General features: G+C 41.2%; 1 protein-coding gene across 3 annotated transcripts; it reads left to right on the forward strand.

The window, feature by feature from the left end:
• Window positions 1-315: 315 nt before the first annotated feature.
• ASB11 (ankyrin repeat and SOCS box containing 11) lies at window positions 316-26,870 on the forward strand. Of its 3 annotated transcripts, none has more exons than XM_087813630.1 (7): window positions 316-496; window positions 9,156-9,235; window positions 15,234-15,341; window positions 18,620-18,770; window positions 21,856-21,990; window positions 23,524-23,715; window positions 26,746-26,870. In XM_087813630.1, exons 1-7 carry the CDS (start codon window positions 316-318, stop codon window positions 26,868-26,870), a joined length of 972 nt encoding a protein of 323 aa, XP_087669756.1. The 3 variants fall into 3 exon arrangements, with proteins under 3 accessions (XP_087669756.1, XP_087669757.1, XP_087669758.1); XM_087813631.1 differs by having other exon boundaries at window positions 15,285-15,341; XM_087813632.1 differs by lacking the exon at window positions 316-496 and adding an exon at window positions 1,454-1,571.
• The last annotated feature ends 732 nt before the right edge of the window (window positions 26,871-27,602 follow it).

The following is a 27,602-nucleotide window of genomic DNA, read 5'->3' on the forward strand; positions in this document are numbered from 1 at the left end:
TCCAACATAATGGAGCAGAAATTGGGACTGAGGAATAAGTAAGGTTTGGGCGGGAATCCTGTTCGATAGCACTGAGGGATGCAGGTGTAGAATTATCAGCAGTTCTGGTTGGAAGGAAGTTTCTTTAATTCATTTAACCTTGCCGTGAATGTCAGACATGCAGCCGCCAAGTCACAGTTAGCTTAGAACCTACAAACTGAGTTCTTCGTGACAGGACACTGAGGGCTAGAAGGTTTAAAATAGATGTCATATGATACCAATTACAACTCAGTGAAATTTTGCAGTCCTGAGAACCTGTGCAGCGTGTAAGCCAAAATGGAAGATGGTTCTGTTTTCTATGGCTTTAAAAACATTTTTGTTACCATGTTTGCTACTTTTCTTTTTTTCAAGCTTTTAATTAAAGTTTTTTTGGCTCTCCTAACCCATTTCTATATCGTCAAAGGAAATAGAAAAGAAGCGGCTAGGATAGCAGAAGAGATCTATGGTGGAATATCAGGTAAAAAGACAGCCTTTGTTAAAAGGCTGATGCATGAGAATACAGCCTGGGGTCACAATACACATTTTATAAAAACCTTGGGTAATTCATATGAATAATATTTCTAGAAGGTAGATTTTATTTATACTTTGGCTCTGAGTGGGTCATTTGAAAATTATTATTTAAAATAACAAATGGCGTTGATTGCACCATTTGTGAAGGATTTTTAGCCTTATTTTTTGCAAGTTGGTTCTTCGATTAAGAGTTATTATTTAAGAAGTAATTAAAGGAGTGGCTTTCTAAAAGTCTTTTGAGAAACCTTGTTTCTACTAACCTAAAGAATTACTTATCTTGGATTATTGTCTTTAATATTTTTAATCAAACTTTAACAATGTATTCTAACAAGATTGAATGTCCTCATGGAGTAGAATGACCAAGAAATTTGATTTAAAGCAGCAAATGCGGCAAGCTGTATTTATTTTGGTGCTGTCATTTGCAATTGGAATTGATTAGCCACTTGTCACTGTCAGGAAAAACCTTTTACTAAACCCATTTATATGTGGTACCATGCAAAGCACTCAAACAGAGGTTATTATTATAATATGAAATGCCAAGATTTGGGTAAAACATTTTGAAGTCTCCTGCTTTGTAGAACTTAGTTTCCGTTTCTTTGAAATGACTTAATTGTAATGAGATGCTACGAAAGTAAATGAATCAGATATCCTTGTCACTGCCAGGATCCTCGATTAATAGAGGAGTATTTACTCATAAACAGTTCAGGATTTCCCTGTGGGTTTTTAGTGTTCATCGGGGTTCCAGGATTACATCAGTCTTTAGTATCCATTTCTATTTGCATCTAGGGTTCTCTTTCAAAATAGACTGACGCTTTGTGATTCGAATACACTAGATGACTTTGAAGACATTAGATAACAGCAGTCTTATCCAAGGAAATAAGACCTCCAAAGACAAAGCATCAGAATGCTTCAGTTAACTGGGGAAAATGAGAAGAATGTTGAAGTTTCAGGAAGTGTCAGAAGGCTCGGAGTGTGGAAGGAGATTTCTTTTGGGGATTATATTTGTCACACATTTCAGGGAGGTATGTTGTTTCAACTCCCTTTAGTTTCAAGCTTAGCATGATCTGAAAAAGCTGTTTTCTTATTTAATTTGTAAATATGTGCAGGGGTTTTTTAAATGTTTCAGTAACACAGTTTTGATGTTTTCATAGATACATCATCCCCATGGTTTAAATTAGGTGAAGTCCAAGAAAGTCATTGTTGCAAGAGAGAGAAAATGTCTTTTGTTGCTCATGTGCTTTATTTTTGTCTTTGTGGCCCTTAATTAAGTATCCTCTTAAAAAGATTTTATAATAGAACCTGTGTAAGCATGGTTTAAGTCTGGGGCTATAATACAAATCTCTTAAATTGAACTTATTTATTCTTTTACTCATATTTGTTCAAGGTCCTTGGATAATATTCATTTGATTTGTAAGTAACATGGTGTTACAAAGTCAAAACCGTATTTTTCGATTATCATTAACAAGAGGCAGCAGGGAAGAGGGTGCATGTTTATTTCCCAGTTTGATTTTCTTCCTAAATATGTGCATATGTGTGGCTGTGTAGATGGGTCTCTGTGTGTGGGCATGCTGTGCGCGCGCACACACAATAGAGAGTATATTTAGATTTGGTGACTAAGCCTTTCTCTAATAATACAGGCAGTAACATGCCAGAAGCAGTGGTTTTTCCAAGGTTCTAAGAGCGTGTTTTCTTTTGACATTATAAGCAGTCAGATACTAGATATTTAAAGCTAGGTGTACTGAAAAGAAAGAACAACATTTTGTGCAAGTGTTCACCTCAAACCTGAAATGGCCTTTACTGTTCATTGAGCAGACAAATGTTTGTTGGGAAAAGATGTGACGTTTAATTCGTAAGTTAGCTAATTAATTTAGAAAAGCCTCAGGGAGGTTAAGTTTCTTGATTTCCAATAGCATATTATATTTCTGTAAACTGTCATCACTGCTGTAAAAAATAAGGGGAGGGCGGTAAAAACTCAGCCAGGACAGAGGTTAGCCTATCATAGGTCCTGGCACTTTTTCTTTTGGGAACAGCCCCCAGCATCATATCTCTCATTAACTATTTTATTTTGGCTGTAAAATCTTCTGGGGAAAGTTTTTCCCCTGGAATTTCATATTCTAGAATACATCATTCAATATGTCTTTGTGGTTTAAGTTATTACATTTGTAGATAACTCGTCAGGATTGAGTTAACCTGTGGTTGGCTTATTTTTATTTTGCTTTTTTCAGGCTGCTTTGTTTGTATGTCAGTTAAATAAGTATATATATTTTTAAGTTTGAAACATTGTCATCGGCCCTTGACATTACATCTAGAGCACTGGATAGATCACCGGATTCCGCCTTCAGCCCATAGATCTTCCTCAGGCACTGTCTTGCTCCTGAGAGACATTGTATATAATTTTTCAACCTTTCCTAATTTGGCCAGAATAGAAGCTGTATTTAGCCTAGTAACTTGGTCATCAAACTTGATAAAAATAAAGTGTAGATACAGGTTGATAATGGCTTTTCACAACCCTTGGACCAGATAGGATTCAGGAGTTTGGGGAGATACTAGAAAGATCACAGTGTGTAGTGCATATTACATGGCACTCCCAGCAGGGCCTAGAGCTGCCTCCCATAATCAGACATTTTGATATTTCTATAGTGAACATATAAATATTCACACCAAGTGAAAATACAAATATATATATTGCTTAACATGAGTATTGGCCGTGTTTTGCTGGCAAAGGATTTTGTGTCAACCTTGGGAAAAACTTGGTTTTTAGAATTTGGGGGATTTTTACAATAGCAGATATGAGATTGTAGAACTTTCACATCCACCCTCCCCCTTTAAAGGGCTATTTTGAGCTAAAATACTGATACTGTTCTAAGTGTTACACTTAAACTTAGTTGTCCTTGTTCTAAATTCAAAGGGCTAACCTTGATTTGATGGCCACACCTCTGCCAGACTCATCAGTCTGACTCATTTTTCCCATTTGGACAGGATTTTCCTGCCGTTGGTACATTCTTGCCCAATCCTCTGCCTAGCCTTCTACTCTTGTTCAGTTTTTCTGGTTGTTTCCTCAGCCTTGGCCCAGCTATCCTCTGAGTGGTTACATATCACAGTTGCCTGCTGGCTTTCTCAAGTTGGGACAACCAGTCCTCAGTAGGGACTCGGCCGCCCCACCTCCCACCCAGCTCACCTCTCCTGTTCCTAATGAGTTCAAAGGAGCCTTCTTTCTGACACACTACGGAAAGATGTGCCTTGACCATGGTTCATCTCCTGACCAGGGCTGAGTGTTCTAGAGAATGTGCATTTTGACTCAGTTTTATTATAATATTTTAGATACTTCAGGAAATTTATTATAATACGTTTTTTTACAATTACCTTTGTGTTTAAAGTATCATTAATTCCGTTAGGCCCTTACCTATATTTTGGTTCAAAATTGAAACTCCTTTTGAATTTTCTTTCCTTTGATAGATGCTGCAAGAGATGTTGCTTCATATTATTTGGGGACTTAAGAGAATAAAGATTGTTTCACGTGCACTAGAGATTATAACCGGTTAGCTGGTTTTTAAAAAATAACAAACCAGTAATAGCAAATACTTATTGGAATTAGGACGGGTATAAATTGCAAACACTTTCAAACAAAAGAATTGATTTTTATCTTGAACATTTGAAACTCGGGCAACTGTATTCCATCGGAACCAATTTTGTTATTGAAATCTATGGGTTTCAAAGTTGTCATGAAATTGTTATTTAGAGTCCAAGAAGCAGAGATATAAATCGTATTCTGAGAAAAAGTCAGAGAGGGGGAGTGAAAAAGTACTTGGAACATTTTCCGTACACCTCATCAGGAACAAGTAAACATATTTGTAGAGTAAACTATCCCCATAACGTGCTCGCAGCCCTGTGACACAGGCATTCTGCCAAATAAGTAAAAATAGACTGCCTTAGAAGAGAGTGACTGATTCCTATTTAAGCATTCATTTATTTGGAGAGCTTGGTTACATATTTCCTGAAAGGAATGGAAAAACTCCCTAGCTGCCAAATAACTTTTACCCTTAATTTCTCACAATTAGCTGCAATTTGCAAAACAGGAATAATAAGAGTGAGAGACTGCGTGTTGGGAATGAGTAGCAAAACAGGAGAGCCCACCTTGGCAGATTTTTCTGGAGAAGGGCTTTGTGTGAAAACTCAAGATCTTTCTGAGCAAGTGCTGGAAAACAACGCGATTGGAAAGGTGACTTCCCTGAGATTGGTTTTGCTTCCAGTTGGGAAACAAAAATGATTTCTACATTTCAGATGATACAATTGGTTTAATTCACATTATCTCTAGAGAGCAAGTGGATATTAGCATAGCACTCCAAAGTCAATCTTCCACGAGGACAGGCAGAATTTAAACACCAGTAGTTCTTTGGGGGTGTTCCAGTTCATGCGCAGGCTCCTCCGTCCTCTCCTGAAAGCCAAGGGATGTGGGCTCCAGGAGAAGTGCAAGTTCCGATAAGGGGCACCTGCACGGAGGGGCGCCTGGTGGTGCACCCTCAGGTGAGAAGTCTGCCCGGGCAGCTCTGAACTGCCCCGTCCTGCCCAGTTAGGGGAAAAGAGAGTCGGAAAGCAGCGGTGGGTAAGAGAAACCCAGGGCAACCTGCCACTCCTTCTTTCTTGATGGCGTGGAAGATGGCCCACGGGCTTGCTGCGGCCTCAGAAGCACGGGGCATGAGGCGCGAGTGGGGGCATAGAGGGCGCTGCGTTGCCAGCAGCCACGGGGAGGCGGTCAAATGCCAGTGCATCGGAAAGGGGCACGGCAGCGAGGCCTGCTGAGGCTGAGAGAAGCACTGGCCTGTTCTTCCGGTTAACTGCGGAGACATCTCCCCTGTCCCTCACTTCTCCCCGCTCCCGAGGCCCCCGATGAGCTGGCACTTAGAAGAACCAAGGGGGGCCGTGCAAGAACACGCCGATTTTCCGCCTCCAGCTGCTGGGGCGGCAGAGAGGGCCATACCTCCCAGGAGTTGGCAGAGGAGCAGAGAGTGCGGCTTTAAAGTGGACTGACGGGTAGGCTGGTCGTTTTCAAACGTGTGTTGAAGTCTGATGTAAATACAGACAAGTGCACAAACCCTAAGCGAGCAGTTGGGTGAATTTTTACCAAGCAGACACAATCAGCTGGGCCACCTCCCGAGAGCAAGGGACTGCGTGCTTTCAGCACGGCCCGCACCAGGCCCTCTCCCAGTGAGCCCCTGCCCTCCTCGGGGTACTTTGCAGTCCTGACACCCAAGGTGAGTTTGGCCCGTTTTTGTACTTTATAGGAAGGGCTAACACTGCACACACTCTTTTGTGCCTGGCTGCCTTCACTCAACGTTAGGACCATGAGATCTCCAGGTGTGTGCGCAGAGTGGGTCTTAGGGGCAGATGAGTAACAAAGTTTCTAGAAATGGGATGCAGATGTGATGGTTCCTGCTTCCCAGGGAAAGGGCACCCCACAGCCCACTTGGAGGCAAGTGTTAGAAATAATAAAGCCATTTCATGTTGATATTCTAAGTTAATAATAGCAAGTTACCACTTAAATCTTATTTTTATTTTTGAATGAAATACTTAGAGTACCTGTAGGTGACTTTGGTTGACTGGCTATTGTTAGAACAAAAGGGTAACAAATGGCTGTGGGTTTGCTTCTTGCATTGGTCAGTCAGGGTGCTGCGTTGCAGTCCAGGGGTGAAAACTGTCCTCACAACCCCAGTGCCGGTGTCCATTTCCAAGAGCAGTTAGGCAAAAGGGCAATGTGTAATGTGTGATACGTGCTCCACGTTGATGAGATGGAGATGTATTAGAAGAAAGCCAAGGCCGACTAATTGAGGATTATATGCATACATTATCTCATTCCCAGTTTATGAAAATTATAAGCAAATATCCAAGAGTTTTTAAAATACTCCGCTCATTAGCTTCTAGCTGACCCTGGAACAAGTGGAGATGCCAACAACTATATCTGTGTTTTTAAATATATATTTTTATTGATTTTAGAGAGAGGAAGGGAGAGAGAGAGATAGAAGCATTGAAAATAAACACTGATAGACTGCCTCCTGCAGGCCCCCTACTGGGGATCAAGCCCACAACCTGGGCATGTGCCCTGACCAGGAAACAAACCGATGACCTCTTGGTTCATGGGTTGGTGCTCAACCACTGAGCAACACTGGCCAGGCTGTTTGTTGTTGTTTTAATAAAAACATCACATATTCATACCTGGAGTATGAAAACACTAGTGATTTTATTTATGTGTAATATATATTATATATGCACATACACTTTTTTGTTTTGAAACTAATTTCAAAATGAGAGAAAAGTTACAAGTGGTACAAAGAATTTCCGTTTCACCCAGAGACCCCCACTGATGTTTTCCCAACTGTCCTAATGTCCCTGATAGCAAAAAGATCTAATCGAGGCACACATGTTGCCTTTAAATGTTGTGTCTCATTAGCCTCTTTCAGTCTGGAACAGTCCCCTCAGTCTCTCTTTGAACTGGTTACAAGCCAGTTATTTTGTAGAATGTCCCTCAGCTTGAGTTGGTTCTCAGTGTCCCTATTAGATTCGGGTTATGTGTTTTGAGCAGGAATATCACAGAGTGATGGTGTGTTCTTTCCATTCCATTTCTGCCCATGGTACATGATGTCGCTCATTGCATTCCACCAGATGGCACACTGCCAATTTGTTTCCATCACTTCTGATGTTAACTTCGATCCCCTGGGTAAGGTGGTATCCACAATTTTGTTTTACTGTAAAATTACCTATTCCCTTTACAACTAATAATTATTTTATGGGGAGATAATTTGAGGCAGATTTTATTATGTCTTTTATATTTCTGAGTTGGAATTCTCTAGGGAAGAATTTTCTCTTCTCCCAATTTATATAAGATATAATATATTAATATATAAAATAATTTATATAATTATCAGTGAGGACTTAAAGATTCTTATTTTATTAATAGGAATTAAATTATTATTTACTCTCTTAGTATCATTATTTATTTTGATGTTCGTATCATTCCATATTTGGCCAGTGGAAGCCCCTTCATGCCAGCTTCTGTGTCTTTGACATTTCCCAACATTCATTGAGTACTACCTTACTTTCTGGCAAGGTGTTTGAGGCCCATCTTATATTTTTCCTTGTCCGGGCCTGGAATCAGCCATTTCTCCAAGGAGCCCTACACACACACACATATATAAACACATACATATAATGCATGTAATTATATACACACATATATAGTCACATTTTCATACCAATTGCTCCAATTTCAATCCAACCCTGTAGAGTTGTTTCTAGCTTTCCCCCTATTCATACCCCAAAGGGTTAGAGAAGATAAAACTTGAGTTTCAACATAAGAAAAGAGCATACTGAACTGTTTATAGCCCTGATTCTCATCAATTTGAAAAGTTTACTTTGTCTTTGAGGCCTCAAGCTATTTCAAATTCACATGAATTCCATTTTGGTGGGATTGTCTCTGCCAAGGTTGCAGCTATGGGGGAACCTGAATTCTTAACACCATCAGGATCACCCAGGAAAGGTTGGTAAGATGGACCCTCTGTGTTAAATCTAGATCGTTATTACATGCTATTCAGTATTTGAAGAGCACAGTTATAATTTGAAGAATGCCCAAATTTTGCAAACCACAGTAGGTTTTCTTCCAAAACAGATGATTGATTATCCTTTGGCATGTTTAACAGAAGGTTACTTCTTAAATGCCCTTTTAAGCTGGTTAGTGTTGTTTGCTGACTAGCAACTGCAAGACAAATACATTTCTAAGGCAGTTCTGAAGCTGTTCCCTAGAGTGTTGTCTTACCATATGTACTTATTAGTAAATTGTGTTGAGCACCTACTCTCATGGTTGTATATTATTGGCCTACTTAGAGACCAAAGCACTTGCTAAATACTAGACTGCTATACCCTCAGTTTACAGGTCAGGAAATTGAGGTTCAAATAATTTTAGTAACTTTCCCATTTTGGCACAGAAAGTGGTCAAGGTAGGACTTGAATCCAGGCAGTGTGGCTCTGCTTGCTCCATACTTAGCCATCACAGTCAGCTGCCCTCAACAAAGCTGTTTAGGGAAAAACTTTTGGAGGATTGTGTCATCTGAAAAAGGACATCGTGCATTATGATAATAGATATGTTTCATTACCAAAATGAAACAGAGACAATTGCCTAAGGAATTTAGAACAAGATCATTTTTGCTGACCCACTAGAATCTCCTTCATGGTACATGATATGCTGTTGAGTCTTGAGGGTAGGGGTAAGGGTGAGAGGCGGGGGAAAGATGAAACTGGGGAAGCTCATTGTCCAGCTTGGCCCTTCATTTTGCTTTATTTGAAGCTATTTATTCAAGCATTGTACTCCATCTATTGCTTGTTAAAGTTGCCCCAAAACCCAGGTAGAGTTTGTGTGCTCCCTCCACACCTACCAACAGTCTAATGGACTGTACATTCAGTGGCTTGTCACCCTGAAAGTGTGACAAGAGAGCCTGCTGCTCGGTACAAGCTTCCCTCCTCTTCCCCCAAACCTCCTCTCATAGTGGGTTGACAGCATGACTGAGCTATAGGAAGAAGACTCCAGACCTTGACACTGAGCTTGATTTGTGTTTCAGACTGCTGGGCTGATCGATCCCCACTTCATGAAGCTGCAGCCCAGGGGCGCTTACTGGCCCTTAAAACTTTAATTGCACAGGTAAGCCAACTGAAGACTATCCTATCAGTAAGCATCCTTTTTTATTAGCTTTGCCTGTAGTAGAGGGCTTGCTGGCTGGCTCCCAGCATGGCCATTTCAGGTGTATGTATGCTCTTAAAGCTCACCATTTGTTCCTCCTGCCTCTCCTTCCTTGGGAAACTGGCTCATTTTCTCCCCAGTTCCATCCTTCCCCTTCTGGGCCTTCTTTTACCTCATAGGCTGATGAAGGATGCCCTCAAATTTATGTTGCACTAACACTTTATACTCTCCCAGTGTGCCTTAGTAGCAGCAGCCCTGAAATTGCATTAGTCAGCTATTGCTGTGTACCAAATCACCTCAAAGAATAGGGGCTGAAAACAACAAACACTTAGATTCTCATGGTTTCTGTTGGCCAAGGAGCAGCTCAGCTGGGTGGTTCTGGCTCTGAGTCTCTCGCAGGCTGTGAAGTATCAGCCAGGCTGCAGTTATCTCATAGATCCACCTGGGGAGGATCTGCTTCCAAACTCACTCATGTGGTTATCGGTCAGCTTCAATTCCTTGCCACATGGGCCTGTCCGTGGGGCTGTGTCTGCATCATGAAATGGTAACTGGTGTCCCCCAGAGAGAGCACAAAGAGACTGCCTAAGAAGGAGGTCTTAGTATATCCTAATCTCCGAAGTGACATCACTTCTGCCATATTCTCTTCATTAGATGTGAGTCAGTAAATCCAGCCCACACTCAAGGGATAATACAAGTGAGCCAGTACCAGGAAGCAGGGATCACTGGGAGCTATCTTAGAGGCTGCCTACCCCAGTGATACATCATTTCAAGAGCAAACATTAAAATAGATTGACAATCAAAGAGATTAAAGATGGCGGTGGACTGAGTGGAAGCTACACTGATATTCTCCCGGGACCAAACTGGAATTACAACTAAAATATAGGAAAAACATCCTGAATAATCAACTGCAACTGAAGATGAGCTGAAGAGCACCCTCATAACCAAGGAAGAAAAGTGGAGACCACATAGAGTCTGGTAGGAAGTGCGGAGGCACAAGAGGGCTGTATGGGCTCCCACAGGCAGCAGCTGCAGGTCTGGAGGGATATCTCAGCTGTGGGTGGTTCCCACTGAGGACTCTGGGGCTTAAACCCCAGGCTGGGCTTCCCAGCCAAGAGCACCAGAACTGAGAAAGGTGCCCACATTACATCTGGCTGTGAGAAGCAGCCAGGTTTCTGTCTTCCAAGGAGAGATGGCTGGAAATGCTGGCACCCTCTTAAAGAGGAAACACACAAAGTTTTGTGTGCAGCCCATCACCTTGGGCTCCAGCAGAGGGAGGGCAGAGTGGACTGGGGCTGTGTGAGGAGAATCGAGGGTTGTGGGCTCTGGAGATAGAGCTCAGAGCGCACTCCTCTGGATTCCTGTGCTAAGTCATTCCTCCATACTGCAGAGGACATATTTCAGAGGGAGACATTTACCTTCCAAACAGCTTTTTCCTGAGGGGGAAGCAATTGCCCCACCCTGCTGGAATACCTCTCACTTTACCCAGAGGAGTTTCTACAGCCTGAGGCTCATTAAGAGAATCAGATTAATCAACTTGCAAGCAGAGGCAGAACTAAGAGTGCTTCAAGTCTTTGCCTGCTCTGCTTCTGGACCTGGGCCTTGGAAAAGCAGACTTTGGTGTGCATCTTGGTCCTGTCTAAATGCACCCAGTCCCAACAGAGGGGACCTCAAGCTTAGGGTTGTTGATAGCTCCAAACAGGGTACTCAAGGCCAATCACAAACAGCATCTGACATTAGCCTGCACCAGAGACCTTCCAGAAAGACTGAGAGTCCTAGCAGATCTACCTAATACATAGAAACAAACCCAAATAGATAGCCAAAATGGGGAGACAAAACACAAGCCCCAAATGAAAGAACAAGAGAAGTCTTCAGAAAAAGAGCTAAATGAAATGGAGATAAGCAATCTATCAGATATAGAGTTCAGAATACTGATTGTGAGGATGCTCAACAGCCTGAGAAGAGATATAGAAACTATGAAAAATGACCAGTCAGAAATGAAGAATGACATAGCAGAAATAAAGGATACATTGGAAGGAATAAACAGCAGATTAGAGGAAGCTGAGGATCAGGTCAGTGAATTAGAAGACAGGGTAGAAAAAAATCAATCAGAGATCCAAAATGAAAAAAACAATTAAAAAACAGGAGGACAGTCTAAGGGAGCTGTGGGACAACGTGGAACATAACAATATTTGCATCATAGGCTTGCCAGAGGAGGTCAAAAGTAAGCAAGGATTAGAGAACCTGTTTGAAGAAATAATGGCAGAAAACTTCCCTAACCTGGTGAAGGAAAAAGTCACACAAATTCAGGAGGCACAGAGAATCCCAAGCAAGAAGAATCCAAAGAGGCCCACGCCTGGACACATCATAATTAAAATGCCAAGAATTTAAGACAGATAGAACCTTAAAGGCAGCAAGAGAAAAGCAAGCTGTTACCTACAAAGGAGCTCCCATACGGCTGTCAGCTGACTTCTCATCAAAAACTACAGGCCAGAAGGGAATGGCATGAAGTATTCAAGGTAATGCAAAACAAGGATCTGAAACCAAGACTACTCTATCCAGCAAGGCTATCATTCAAAAAAGATGGTGAAATAAAGAGCTTCCCGGACAAAAAAAGGTAAAGGAGTTTATCATCACCAAACCAGCATTGCAGGTTAAAGGGACTGCTATAATAATAAGAAGAAATAGAGAGAGAAACATAGGCATAAAGAATTAAAATGGCAATAAATAAGGACCTATCAATAATAACCTTAAGGACTTTAAGGGAGAGATCAATAGTAATACAGTCATAGTTGGGGACTTTAACACCCCACTGACTTCACTAGATACAGTCAACACAGAAACAGTGACTCTAAGTGGCACACAAGATCAGATGGATTTAATTGATATTTACAGAACATTTCACTCCAAACCTGCAGAATATACATTCCTCTCAAGTGCACACGAGTCATGTTCAAAGAGAGACCACATGTTAGGACACAAAACAAGTATCTACAAGTTCAAGAAAATTGAAATCATATCAAGCACCTCAGATCATAATGGCATGAAACTGTAAATCAACTACAGTAAAAACACTCAAGAACTTTCAAACACATGGAGGCTAAATAGGATGTTATTAAACAATGAATGGGTTACCAATAAGATCAAGAAAGAAATCAAATACTTCCTGGAAACAAATGAAAATGAACACACAACAACCAAAAATCTATGGGACACAGTGAAAGCAGCCCTAAGAGGGAAGTTCATAGCACTACAGGCCTATCTCAAAAAGCAAGAAACATTTTTAGTTAACTATCTAACTCTACAATGTAAAGAATTAGAAAGCTCCCCTGTGAAGCCATCCAGACATAGCTTTTGTTTGCTGGTAGTTTTTAAAATTATTATTACTGCTTCAGTTTCATTAGTTATTAGCCTATTCAGGTTTTCTGATTCTTCCTGATTCAGTTTTACATGAACTCCCTCATATGTGGAATCTAATAAACAAAATAGACTGAGGAACAAAATAGATCCAGTGACACAGAAGCATGGAACAGACTGATGAATCTCAGTGCGAATGCGCTATGGGGGAGTGGGTGGGGAGAGATTGATCAAAGAACTTATATGCATATATGCATAGCCCATGGACACGTGTGTGTGTGTGCACGTGTGCCTTTTTTTTCTCTCCTTTATGAGTTGTGCTAGTTCTCAAGAAAGTAGAGGTAAAAAGAAAACTTCTAGTAATTATCAAGTACGCTTTGTACTTGATTTTATCACTTGCTTATTTATTTTTAAGCACTTTACATTTGATTTATTTTTAATATGTAACATATTCACATAGTTCAAAATTAAAATGATATGAAAAGGTACACAGTGAAAAGTCTTACCTCTACCCTCTCTCAGCTGCCAAATTTAATATTTTTATTAGTATTTTTCATAGACTTAATTTTGGAATTATTTTAAGGAAGCATTGCAGAGATAGTACAGTGAGTTGCCATATACCCTTCACTGAAATTCCCCTGGTGTTAACATCTTACATAACTGTGTACTTTAGTCAAAAATAACAAATCAGTGTTCACCCCGATGCCATCAGCTAAACTACAGACTATTGGGATGACACCAGTTTTCCCATTAGTGCCTGTTTTCTCTTCCAGGATCCAATCCAGGACCCCACATTGCATTGAGCATGTCTTTATTAACTATACTTCATAAGCATGTTGCTTTCCGTAGTGTGCTTAAATGTGTAAGGAGCATTATTCGTAGAGAAGTTCAGCTTTTCCTTAGGCACACCCCACTTCCTTGCCTTTACTCACCAGCCAAGATGTATCACTCAATTTTATTTTACATTGAGATAGCTGTAAAACATTCAACCGGGGATCAGGAGCTCCTCACCCTGGCTGTCACCACCAGCTGGGGAGCCTCAAGTCTTGTAGTTTGAACTTTCTGCTGCTCCATTTTCTCACGCACAGTGAAGGTGATTCACTCTGGATATTCTTTTGAGCCTGCCTAGAATTACATTCCCACAATTTTAAGGACTTTGTTTGCACTGATAAGTTGTGGGGTTTTTTTTCCTAGTACATACCTGCCACCTTGTGGATTAGCCTGTTTTTCTTTTCTTGAAAAGAAATCATATATGAGAAAAGGAAAAGAGTCTTTAGTAATTGTATTTGATACCCAACTTGAAATCTATAGCGCAGCTCTAGAGTAATGACGTCATATTCAGGACATGAAAATGGACAGGACTAAGGCGGCACAGAGAAGCCCTAAGATGAAGGGACAAGCAGTAGTGGAAAGGGACAGGGAGCACCATGGAGGTCTGGCAGAAGGTGGTGGGTACTTCGGTTAGGGTTTGGGGTTCAGGGTCATCCACTAGGTGTTGGAAGCTTCCAGCAGGTCATTGACAAGGCAGGGAATCAAAAACAACTCAGCTGGGAAGGATCACCCAGGGACCTAATTCCTTTTACACATAGAAAGTAGTAATCCTGGGGAGAATGTAAGGACCAAGTTAAAATCAGGGATGAAGGCAGAGTTGCCCAGCAGCTGGCTGATCCTGTCCTCTGTCACCTGGACTCCAGGATGAGCAGAGTGGAACCGAGCAGTCTGGGGAAGGGGTGTGTGCAAGGCCCGGGCAGAGCCACCGGGAGCTGGGCAAGGAGCTGGGTTAGGAGGAGCCCGTGGCCCCAGCCCCTGATCCTGCAGACGTGTGCACTCAGTGGACCTGTAGCAGACAGTGGGCTGCTGCTCTGGCGTATGAGTCCTGGGGGTACCACCAACTTTCCTGTCTACTCTTGGACCTGGGGGTCATCTTTCTGCTCCCAATATGATTACAGTACTGTAAGTGTATTTTCCTTATCATTTCCTTCAGAACATTTTCTTTCCTCTAGCTTTATTGTAAGAATACAGTGTATAACACATATACAAGATATGTGTTAATTGACTTATTTGTTTGGCTTCTGGTCAACAGTAGGCTATTAGTAATTAAGTGTTGGGGGAGTCAACTTATAAAGAGATTTTTGCCTGCGCAGGGGTTGGGGTCCTTACCCCCTGCATTGTTTAAGGGTCAACTATGCTTTTTTTTTTGCCTTCCTAGCTTGGATTTTTTATGCTTTCAGTCTTAAATACTCTCGAAGTAGATTCAAGGGTATACCCCGTGCTCCCAGCTGAAATTTGGACGCTTCCCGCATAGCAATATATCGCTGCTTCCTTCTCCCCCATGTCTATTTCCCCACGAGGCTCTTGGGGGACAGAAACCTGGGTCATAAACTCTGAAGCCCCAGGTGCCAGCACCCTGCCCGCGTCCATGCCGAGCGGGCGCCTGGCGAACGAATGCGTTCAGGGCTCCGCGCGCCCCGCCCCGTATAGGCGTCCTGGTCGCGGCCTCTTCTCCTTTCTATCCGATCCCCTCAGGCCAACGGAAACGGGTCCGACTGTTGCTTTCACCGCTATTGCTAATGCAGCCCTTAACCCACCTCTCTGCGGATTGTAGGGTGTCAATGTGAACCTCGTGACGATCAACCGGGTGTCTTCCCTCCACGAGGCGTGCCTGGGCGGTCACGTAGCCTGTGCGAAGGCTCTGCTGGAAAGCGGTGCGCAGGTGAGTGCCGCCCCGCCCCCGGGCCTGCCCCCGCCGCGCCAACGGCCTGGCCCGGCCTGGCCCGCGTTTCTGCGCGGCCGGGAAGGCGCCGCGCTCGCTCCTCTCTCCAGCCTCTGGGCCTGTGTGCGCACGTTCCGGGGCGGTAGTTCACAGGGATCCCCAAATTGTGACGCTGCCTTTGACAAAAGCAACTTGAACTGAAGTAATTTGGAAACTGATCTTGGAAAATTTATCATAAAACATTAAAAAGAACATATTTTAAAAGAACAACAAAAAACCCCACAAGTTTAAATTCAAAACCCTAAACCAACTATTTTTTGAGCAAAAGGATTAAACTAAACGAGCTTTTAAAAAATAGCACATTGAGAAAAACTACAGAATTAACTTTATCTTATTTTTTAATTGTATAATTCAACTTTTATTACAATTGACATTTAATATCATTTGATGTTAGTTTCAGGTGTACCCATAGTAGTTAGACACTTATATAATTTATAAAGTGCTCCCCCTTGTCATGCAAAGTGCTGAGGTCCCGGAAAACCTTAGCATATTGTTCTTAGACTCCCAAAGAAGTAACCCAGAGGACTGACTGTGGAAGACATGGGTTTATCAGGCCTCACTTGTGCACCAGTGGTGGCCGACGGGTGAAGCTTACCACCGCACCGGCGCAGGGGCGGGGGTGCTATTGTGTCCCCGCCACCCAGACTTTCCCATCACAGGTTCTATAGAGCAGGGTAAACAGGGCATGCGGGGGTGGGGGGTGTTTTTGCGCAAGCTGTGTGAGATAAAAACTGCTAGCTGTTTCCTTGACTGAGGAGCTGGCCAGGCTCCCAAGGCCTCACAGTCCGCTTACTGATGGCCTTCACTGTGTTCCCCAGAGTGGGGGGGGCAGCTGGAGCCTGGCAAGGGGCCCATGTTCCCCTTTACCATCCACCCCTGACTTGATTTGATTTTTAAATTCTCCTTTTTTTTCAAGGAGTGACTGAGGTGCTATATGTAATCAGATACCAGAATAGAATTATAAAATTAAAACTTTTGAAAATCTCACTGACATTTAGTTGCGAGGTACGGTTTTGTTGATAATTTTAGTTTTAAACTCAGTCCTTGCATTCTTTGTTTCATGAGCTGTAATGTTTTAAGTGCTTGATGAAGATTTTCTTTAGATTTTATATGGAAGTTGGGTTTCTACATGTAGAACTGAATACCGAAGTCTTCTGTGGGCAAAGGGATTTTCCTGATGCCATAGTGGTTGTGTATTTTCATTAGGTAGTGTTTCTTTATGTTACCTTAGTTGACTCACATGGGATGGTTAGGGCAAGTTTGGGGCAGGCCATTTCCTTTCAAGCTAGACCTCTGGAGTCACAGAGACTGTGGGTGGGGACTGTCAGACAACCTCGTGTCGTAGAGGAGTGTGTGCTGGTACAACTCTGGGAGGTTCAGTGAGGGGCAAAAATAAGAGTAAGACATGGCCCCTTGTCTTTGGCAATCTTATGAGGAAGCAGTCAATATATATTTTATTATTTAACATTTAAATCAGACTGACAGATGGAACAAGAGAAGGTTGGTCCATCGGTAGAAAATTCCTCAGAATTGCCAGTCCCGTGGGTACCTCAAACTCGGTGCATCCGAAATTGGGCTTATCATGTTCTTCCTTCTGGGACCAGTTCCTCCTCTTGGATTCCCAGCCTCACAGACCAGGTGAAACATTCCTGGTTTCGCAAGCCCCAAACCTGAATTATCCTATTTATCTCCTCATCTAATTAATCACAACATCCTGCTAATTATACTTTCTAAATATTTCTCAAGTCTATGCTCTCCTTTTTGCTGTTCCTGTAGTGATCTGAAGCATTTATTGTTGTATCAAAGTGATTGCTTTTTGTGTTTGTCTTCCCTTGTAGAATTCAACCTATTCAATGAGAGGCAATTCTCTTACCTTTGTTTCTGAAACATTGGCACTGACCTGAACTGAGAGAGATACTTATAGGAAATCAAGTTAGAAGACTTCCTGGAATCAGGAAGAGAATAATACTTAGTAAAAACAAATCAAATCAGTTCCACCAAATACTTATTAGGAAAAATGTAAATAGGTTAGAAATCTCTAGATTATATAAATTTATACACATTTTTCCCTGTCCTTGCCTGTCTCTGCCATCTTAGCATCTCATCTTTAACTTTCCAGTTTAATGGGGCTATCCTGGCTCTGTGAAGAAATACCTTTTTTGTTTCTGAAACAAGGAAATTTAGGATCCTGATTATCACAAGCATATATTCTTAGTTACTGAGGTGCTATGATTTGACATCAAGCCCTTATTGTCCCGCATTTCAATCCTATCAGAGCCTCCCTACTAGAATGCCTTGCTCTCTAGTCTCTGATGTTCTTTCCAATCCATTGCTAATACTCAAAGATGCTTCCTAGCTGTGCTCCTTCCTAAGTACCTCCCACATCCCTAAAAGGCACCAAGGATGGTTGTGGACACCATGTTGATGGCTATTTTCTTTGTGCCTTTGGCATGGTCATGATTTCTTTAGGAGTCACTGCTGGCAAATGTAATTTGTATGGATTATAGTAGTCCAGGAAGGAAATTTGTGGCAAGAAAGACAAAGTATGGGGAATTGCCGGGGAGAATTTTTTTTTTTTTAACCGGATTTTAGGACTTTAAACTAGCTGATTTCTCTAGTACTTTTGGTTTCCCTATGTTTGTTTATGATTGAGAGGGGATGTCAGCTCCATATTAATGAAAAATGGAAATAATTGTTGTTGCAAATGTTTATGGAATGTTTACTGGGCACCAGGCAATGTTCCAAGTATTTCACATACAGTAACTCAATCTGCCCAATAACCTCAAGGTACATTCTTTTATGATCTTCATTTACAGATAAGGAAACCTAGGCACAGAAAATTAGCATCCCAACCAAGATCTCTGCACAAATAAAAGAGAGCTAAGATTTGAATTCAGGCTAATGGTTTCATAGATCATGTTCTTAACCACCATACAGGACTGTTCCTCAATCATTAAGAGGCTCCTAAGAAGCTCTGGAATACCCACAAATACGTTTTAAAAGCTTTGTCCCATTTTTCCCCATTTTGGATATTATTTATAGAGGTGAGCGTTGTTAGGCTACTGGTCCCTAAATATAACATAATGCTGTAATGATGTAGAGTTCCCTCACTCATTCATCAGCATGGGAAGTTTCTCCAGGTAGATATATAGGAATGCAACTTGGAGATCATGATAAAGAAATAGCGAAACCTCTGGGTCTCTCTTGCCCATCATTAGGTCAATGGAGTGACAGTCCATGGAGCCACACCCCTCTTCAGTGCTTGCTGCAGTGGGAGTGCTGCGTGTGTCAACGTGCTTCTAGAGTTCGGAGCCAAGGCGCAGCTCGAGGTGCACCTGGCATCCCCCATCCATGAGGCAGTAAAGAGAGGTAAATGAGCCATCACATTACACACAAATCATTGGTGGACTCACTCCAGTCTGCGTGAATCAGTGGTTTAGTGATCACCATGCAAGGATCACCAAGTGTTCACCAGTAGACTATGCGTGGCTTAGAAATCCCACAGCAGAAACTTCAGTTTGCCCAAATCTTCAGGAAATACCACTGGGGCATGAAACAGCTCTTCTTATAACCTGGGAATGGCTTTCTGTCTCAGATGTCCCATTTCTTGAGGACAGTCTCTTGACAGGCCTTTCTTGAGGCTCTTTGCTGTTGTTTTGGTGGCAGCTGGTACAATCAAGACTGCAGAAGTGACTTCCATGAGTCATACTGTGGTTATGTCTCTGTCCTTATTAGAAGAGAATAGTTCATCCCCCAAGCCCATAAGACATCAACCACTAACATAAAATAAATTATGAAAGTGTCTGAAAGCCAAGGTGATAGTTTCTCTAATGGAAGATTAAACATAATTTTCCACAATAGGCAATGCACTCTAGATGAGCTAATGACTTTAAGGTCCTTAATTATTGAAAAAAAAGTTGCAAATTTAAAGAGCATGGTGTTGGAAATCCTGAAATTGACTCTAGACTCTTATGTCCTCGTTACTTTTGAAATGAGAGAAAAGAGTAAAATTAAGGAATATAAAAATTATATGCATTCACTAAACTTGAACAAGAAGATGCCATTGAAAGCCCAAGGTCATTTGTCAGAAGTGACACTTAAAGAGCAACATTTCTGTGTTACCCAGTGGGAGAGTTATTCTCTTGTATTACGATCAGAAATACAATGAAGAACTTAGAACACTGTAGTACAGTGACGTTTGCTGCTATAATTGGGGACGAAAGCCTTTCTTTCAAAAGGCAATACTGAAATATTTGCCCCTGTTTATTAAACAGGTCACTTGGTAATTTTTTGGAGTGGATTACTTTATTTTTTTGTTGTTTTTTGTTTTATTTTATATTTTTTATTTTTTCCCATCACCTTTTATCCCCTCTATGCCCTCTTCCACCTCCACCCATCCCCTTCTCCCCCATGCTGTTGTTGGAGTGGATTACTTTAAATAATATTAAAGACCCAATGTCCACTGCAGTGTTATTTACAATAGCCCAGGTTTAGAAGCAGCCCAGTGTCCATCAGTAGATGAGTGGATAAAAAAAAGCAGTGGTATATTTACACCATGGAATACTATGCAGCTGTAAAAAAGAAGGAAATCTTACCCTTTGCGACAGTATGGATGGACCTGGAGAGCATTATGCTAAATGAAATAGCCAATAAGAGAAAGATAAGACCATGTGATTTCACTTATATGTGGAATCTATTGATTAATAACTGATGATGGCCATTTCCCAAACTTTAAGTAAGTTCTTTAAGTTGTATGGAAATACTTTGGCATGATTTAAAAGTCTTTAAAATTTTTTTAATATTAATTTGAAGTAAAAATTAATCTATTATTTACATTTCATCCAAACATTGAAAAATAGATTAATACTGGGAATGGTTTGAATTACTTAACTAATTCTGCAGTGCTTAGATGGTTACATATGGAGTGTTTTGTATCTATGTACCCACTATATATATATATGTTTATTATAAACACATGAATTCATGTGTCATAAAAGCATGTTAGGGACCAGTGCCCACAGAATGGACAGATGAATAGCAAATTCACTATTTTAGATATTGTTACAGTAGTGCTAATCATTTGACTTTTATATACTGTATTCATTTTTTTAAAACTTCCTGAGAATACTTAAATTTAACTCAAACTGGGCTCAGTTTCTTCTGCATAAAAAGGACAGAAATTATTCAACAATGTTTATTAGATACATTTGCCATACAGTTTTAGGTATTGATTAGATAGTATTTCTGGATTCTTAACAGCTTTAAACCTCTGTGAACAAGCTGGGTGAGTCTGGGTCAATACTTTGACATATTGATGTTATCATCCAGGCATAATATTTACTTATATGAACAAATAAATAGTTTGAATCCACAGAATCCTTATCTGTATGTTTTAATGCATATTTATACTTAACTCAGAATTTGTGATCAATCAAGCAGGTTTGAGGTAAAGCTTACTTTTATGTTATCTGTAAAGAAAACTTTAGTTAAGTTAATCAGCAATGATAAGATTTTAAAACGGAAACATTTATATATATGTGTGTGTATATATATATTTATTATTGATTTTTAGACAGAGGAAAGAATAGAGAAACATCGATATGAGACACATTAATTGGTTGCCTCCCACATGCTCCCTGACCAGAAATCGAACCCACAATCTAGGCATGTGCCCTGACTGGGAATCTAATCCACTGCCTTTTGGTGTGTGGGATGATGCTCCAACCAAGTGAGCCACACTAGCCAGGGCTTTCAAGTAAGCATTTAAATCTTTAAAGAGAACAAATTCATTTCAAGCTCACAATGCTACCTCCAAAATATTTGCTTCTGAGCAAATCATTCGTATGCTGCAGATTAACAATATCTGTCTGTTCATTGGGCAAACTCTCTAGAGTAATTGTACATAGCTCTTATTAGTCATTGAATTTGAAAGTACATTTAAATATATTCTATACTTGAAGATTTTAAATTATTATAGGTATCTTCCAGATTAACCCAAAATAAGGAGCTTTTACCACATGGTACAGTCATACACCCAACCTTGCACGCATGGGTGAAGAGAATGAGAAATTTGTAATGGAGGAATCAGGGCTGGCTCTTAGATTTGAGCCCTGGCTTTTCAGAGTAATAATAGGATGAGTCATTTACCCCTCTGGGTCTTGTAACCTCTATTTGTAAACTGGTGGCTTCATTCTAAAGGGTCTCAGCTGTGCTCCTTGGAGCCCTTAGTTTAGTTGGAGGTACCTCAAAGGCTGCAAAGAGGAATTAAGTGGGGAAAGCATGGGCATGCTTCTCTTTCTAATGGTTTAATTTTGGAGATTTCTAAGATTTCCAAAATTTTTTTTCTGCTTAAAAAATCTGTTATTTCTAAAGCCCATCTCAGATAAGCAATCCTATAATTCTGTGGATATTCAATATTTTTTTACTTGAGTGAGGTTATCTTGTGTCCCACCAGGTCATAGAGAATGCATGGAGATTCTGCTGGCAAATAACGTGAACATTGACCAAGAAGTGCCCCAGCTTGGAACTCCCCTGTATGTGGCCTGCACCCATCAAAGGGTAGATTGTGTGAAGAAACTTCTAGAATTAGGTAACTTCCAGAAATCTTGTCATGAAAAGAATCTATTAACCTTGTTGGTTTTCCATGAACTTCCAAGATGAAATTCTTATCAGGCTGGACAAAATTATAGCAGCATTTGAGGTTTGAATACTTAAAACAGAACTTCTTCAGAGAATGAGTATCTGTGTTTTTTAGTTCTGCTTCCTTTGATATTGGCTCCGTTTACTTGGTATATGGATCTCCTTGGTGGTCTCAAGAGACAGCAAGAGTCTCTTTCCCATTTAAGTCCTAGGGGAAAAAACAATTGCATTTCATCGGTTCTTTCTGAGTCACATGTCCATGCCTGAACCACTCATGGTGGCCAAGGGAATACAATACAACACTGATTGGCTTAGCCCTAGATTTTGGTCTACACTGCAGTTGGACTTCACTGGTAACACATGAACTAGGAATCATGGGAATGGTTCCCCAGAGGAAGTCTAGGTGTGCTAACTAGGAAGATGCTGGATACTAAAAACAACAGACATTTGCCATAGACTACCTACTTAAGATCAATCCTGGTACATTATTTAGTAATTTTTTAAAAATATGTTTTTATTGATTTTTAGAGAGAAAGAGGAAGGGAGAGGAAGAGAGAGAAACATTGATATGAGAGAGAAACATCAATCAGTTGCCTCTCACACACACCCTGACCAGGGATTGAACCCACAACCTGGGTATGTGCCCTGACCAGGAATCCAACTGGAGACCTTTCAGTGCGCAGGATGACACTCAACCAATTGAGCCACACTGGCCTGGGCTAGAAATTTTTTAATCCTCAGTGGAGGATATGTTTATTGATTTCAGAGAGAGGGGAAGAGAGAGAAACATTGATGTGAGAGAGAAACATTGATTGATCAGGTGCCTTCTGTATGCACCCTAACCGGGGATGGAGCCCACAACCTTTTGGTGTGCTGGGCGATGCTCCAACCAACTGAGACACCTGACTTGGGCAGTCATTTTTTTTTTTTTTTAAAGGCATATGCAGAAACTGAGAGTCTAGGGAAAAGTAAAATGTCTTGAAACTATTATTTGTTTAAAGATTTCCCAAACTTAGCCACTGACACAAAAGTGGAGATTGTAGTAATAGCCTTTAAATAAGAATTTTTGTCTCTAAGATTTTCCTTGCTTTTTTTTAAAATCTGCCATCATATACTACCCCCTATAGTGGTTCAGAAATCTTTTTTGTGAGCTCTGAATAATATAATTACTAAATAAACTTAGCTTTATCCTCTGCTAAAAAGAAAATAATCTATGTAAAAGGAGCTGCAAAGAATTAATTTTGTATGTCATAAAGTTCATATGGGAAAGCAAGGAAAGTATTTTAAATGGCTAAAAATATTTTAATTTACTTTCTCATCAAAATATTTTGAAACAGTCTTAATAGGCATTGCGTCACATTTTCAAATATTTGTCATTGTCATGGCATTTAAGATGTCTTTATCTACAGCTACTGTGTTTTAGGCTCGTTGTGTTTCTACATTTAACATTTCATGTCGAACTGTGACCGTCTGCTTTGTTAAGGGGCCAATGTTGACCACGGGCAATGGCTGGACACCCCCCTCCATGCTGCGGCGAAGCAGTCTAGTGTGGAAGTCGTCCGCCTGCTGATAGACTATGGGGCTAACCTGAAGTGCAGAAATGCTCAGGGCAAAAGTGCACTTGACCTGGCAGCCCCCAAAAGCAGCGTGGAGCAGGCGCTCCTGCTCTGGGAAGGTAAGGAAGGGCCGGGGATCCATTTCTCTTCCTTAGGCACATCTGCTCTCTGTCCCTTCTGTCTCATCTCTAGGCTTTCTTACCTTGTCTGTCTTCTCTTTTTGATTGGAAGTGACATGTAGGAGGCAGCAAGTCCTAGTATCACTGAAAGGGGATTTTATATGCTGCATGTACTCACTTATAACCAAAGGGCATTCATATACAACTGGTATATTGCTTTGTATTTTCCATAGCAAGAAAATAATCAGAGAACTTTGTTTTCACCATGAAAAGGTTGAACTGCCACATCTATCCTGGCATAAGCACACAATTGAGCAGACCAAAACTCTGCTTTGTAATATCTGGATGCAGTTCAGGGAAAATGAGAAATACTTGAGTTAGAGATGATACATACATGGTGTGTGTACTTCAGAAAGTAAACTAAACGAAGTTGTTTGCCTGTTCTCCAGATTAGAGAGGAGGTGGGTTTGCATTCTTATTGCTTCACTCCCATTTCCACTGTGAACTAATGTAACTCCAGATGCCAGAGGAGGAAAGGCGGGCCTCTAAAATGCTCTGTATTCCATATTCAAAAGAGAACCATGTTGTGTCCATACAAAAAGAGAACATTATTGGAGCCTATGTTGATCACGTATGTTCAGGAGAATATTAATGACAATAGTAATTATTTGCTTTTACATGTGTCAGACACTGAGCTAAATTCAAAACATAGATTAGTCTCCCTGAATTCTTAAAGCTTTAATACACAAAGAACTTTACAGTAACTGGTGCTATCCCAGCTGTGAATGGGAAAAGAGAAACATAAAGAGATTGGCTTGCAGAAGGTCACAGGGCTAATGAAAAGCAGAACCAGGATTCTAACCAAGCAGTCTGATCCTCAAATGTGCATTCTTTTTTCTTTTTTTAATATATCTTTATTAATTCCAGAGAGAGGAAGGGAGAGGGAGAGAGAGATAGAAACATCAATGATGAGAGAGTCATTGATCGGCTGCCACCTGCACTTGAGCCCACAACCTGGGCATATGCCCTGACCGGGAACCTCCTGGATCATAGGTCAATGCTCAACCACTGAGCCATGCCGGCTGGGCCCAAATGTGCATTCTTAATGTTATGGCCTGATCCTGAATCTTCTGAAATAGTTTCTAGTGGGGAAGGGTTTTCTTTCACTCACCAGTTCCATTTTGTGAAACCACCCCCATATCTTATATACCTTCCAAGTGCAATTCAGTCATTTTAGGAACACTTTCTAGGTCAGTGCTTCTTAAGCTCTAAGGAGCATGGGAATCACCAGGGGGTCTCATTAAAATGCAGATTCTGATTCAGCAGGTCTGAGGTGGGGTCCTAGACTCTGTACTGCATGTCCACCAGGCTCCCAGGAGGTGCTGCTGCTGGTCTGAGGCCACATTTTGAGTACCACTGGTCTAGATTATTTGCAGTAGTTCCATGTCATTAATGATTGTTCTGTTATTTGAATCTCCACTTGAAGAATTAGGATCTTCCTTACCAGCTCCCAGTTGGGAAATATCAGATACTTTCCAAGTAATAGCTGAGAATATGGTTTATAGCAGTTGTCACATTTCCTCTTTTCTTCCATCAAAAATGTTTCCGGGTCGGGGATTTATATTTCTTATAAGCAAGTTCCTCTGTCCTCTGTATTCCTAAATATAGCCACTTGCTCTAGAAGGATGAACACCGGCTGATATCTGAATTTGTCTAGGCAAAATGGATAGTTTTTCTGCATTACTGTTTTCCAGATGAGCTTTAGTTGAGTGAAAGGTAGAGACACTTTCCATTCTTGCATCCCAAGATTTTAACTAAGGGCAATTGTTCCTCCAGATAGTTTTCTATCACATGGATACTCCTTAGCAATATCAATGCATGTGTTATCTCCCTGTTGGCGCATGCCATCAAACATTTCTCATGGGGTACAAGATGCTACTACAGTAGGATTTTCTGGAAAAGGAAAGTTTGTTCAGTAATTTTACATAGATCTACTTAAAGATATCTTTTTAAAAATCTTCACCCAAGGACATGCTGAGAGAGAGAGAAAAAGAGAGAGAGAAACATCAATCAGTTGCCTCCCGCATGCTCCCTGACCAGGGACTGAACCCACAATGTGGATATGTGCCCTGACTGGGAATCGAACCAGCAACCTTTTGGTGCACGGGAGGAAGCTCCAACCAACTGAGTCACTCCAGCTGGGCTGAAGACATCTTTATTGATAGTCAGGTTACAAAATAATGGGACATTACAAATGCCCCCGTATAACTAGTATTCCAGCCCAAAGCTCATTCATCCTACTCAACTGTATTTTGGACTCTCATTAGTTTACTTTCCTTTAGGACTCAAAGCTGCTCAAAGCCACAGGTATGATAACTCCATGAGACTCCATGAAATAGAGGTTCAGGGTATAATGGGGTCTAAGTGAGTTGGGTCCTTTCTCCTGATCTTCTATTGAACTGAGATCCTCGTGAGAATGGGAGACCCTCCAAATGTGAGTCAGGACCCAGGCAGCACCGCCTCCTGGGAAGCTAGAGCCAGGCAATCCGGGAGGACCCTGCGTACCAGGACCCCAGCACATCTCCTGACACTGTCTCTGTGACCACATAGTCTGGGCTTCCTGCTGACGCTCTCCTGCTCTGCAGTTCTGTCTCAGGGTCTTGCATGTTCAGTGCTTCTGTTTGTGTTTTCTCTTCGAATAACACCCATTGGCGCATGTGGTATACAAATAAAGTGCATTCCCTTTAGACCACATGCCTCATTCCTAACTTGCCTCTGGTTAGCCTCATTCTTCAATATCGGTACTATAATTACCACTGGAGACTCAACTTAAAGAAACATGTCCCTGCCCAAGGAGCAAACCGGAATCCTGTGTGTACTGAGTGTTTGCTACCTCACTCTCTAATTCCTATACACATCCAGCTTCTCTTAATCTTTTAGAAAGTTTCAGCCTCTTCCAGTCCTCCAGTCTCCCCTTCACTCTACCCCTCAACTAGCCTGAGGTTCACACCGTTTTAATTCCTTCCTTAGGCCCACCTACTCTTTCCCAGCTCTGTCGCCTGTGTGTCCGGAAGTGCTTGGGTCGAGCATGTCATCAGAGCATCCACGAGCTGCATCTGCCGGAGCCACTGCAGAGATTCCTTCTCTACCAGTAGTCCCAACTGTCCGTGAAAGGTCTTGGAAATAATCAGGTTGTTGCCTGCTGCATGCAGGGTACCTAGTGTAGATGCCCAACAGCTAGACTCTCAGTACCTTCAAGTGAGCTAAGCCAGTTAAAGTAAGTCCCTGATGAATCAGAAACACTTAGGGAGTGGAAACTCCTGGTTAGTTTAATGCTCTCATTAACCAAGGGGCAATCAAAAACCTTTCATTTTTAGCACTTGTCGTTAAGAAACTTAAACTATAAAGTAGAGTGAAAATAATAACCTATTTTTTAAGGCTCATGATCTGCAGTTATCTAAGGGTCAACATTCTGAGTATTGTGTAGACACATGTAAATCAGATTGAATAAGGTTGTGATGAATGTGAATATTCCAGGAAGTATTCCTCCTGATTTAATTCCTCCCTTTCCCCCCCTTTCTTTCCTTCTATGAATAAATCTCTGCTATAATTTTTCTTTCCTTGACTTTTTTCTCTTTAATTAAATTTATTGGGGTGACATTTGTTAATAAAATTATATAGGTTTCAAGTGTAATATTCTATGATGCATCATCTGTATACTGCATTGTGTGCCCACCACCCGAAGTCAAATCTTCTTCTGTCACCACATATTTGGCCCCCTTTACCCTTATGACCAACCACCCCCTTCCCTCTGGTGACCACCATACTGTTGCCTGTGTCTATGAGGGTTTGTATAGTTGTCAGCTAGATGCATTCCTTGCCTTTTT

Source organism: Miniopterus natalensis, chromosome X, assembly GCF_054644295.1.
Source record: "Miniopterus natalensis isolate mMinNat1 chromosome X, mMinNat1.hap1, whole genome shotgun sequence".
Taxonomy (NCBI): domain Eukaryota; kingdom Metazoa; phylum Chordata; class Mammalia; order Chiroptera; family Miniopteridae; genus Miniopterus; species Miniopterus natalensis.

What these genes read in the sequence shown, in the direction of transcription:
- ASB11 (XM_087813630.1), top strand. Translation starts at nt 316, where the DNA reads ATGGAAGATGGTTCTGTTTTCTATGGCTTTAAAAACATTTTTGTTACC. An exon ending in TTAAAACTTTAATTGCACAG is followed by an intron (nt 9,236 to 15,233) that starts GTAAGCCAACTG and finishes TGCGGATTGTAG; the next exon opens with GGTGTCAATGTGAACCTCGT. An exon ending in CCATGAGGCAGTAAAGAGAG is followed by an intron (nt 18,771 to 21,855) that starts GTAAATGAGCCA and finishes GTGTCCCACCAG; the next exon opens with GTCATAGAGAATGCATGGAG.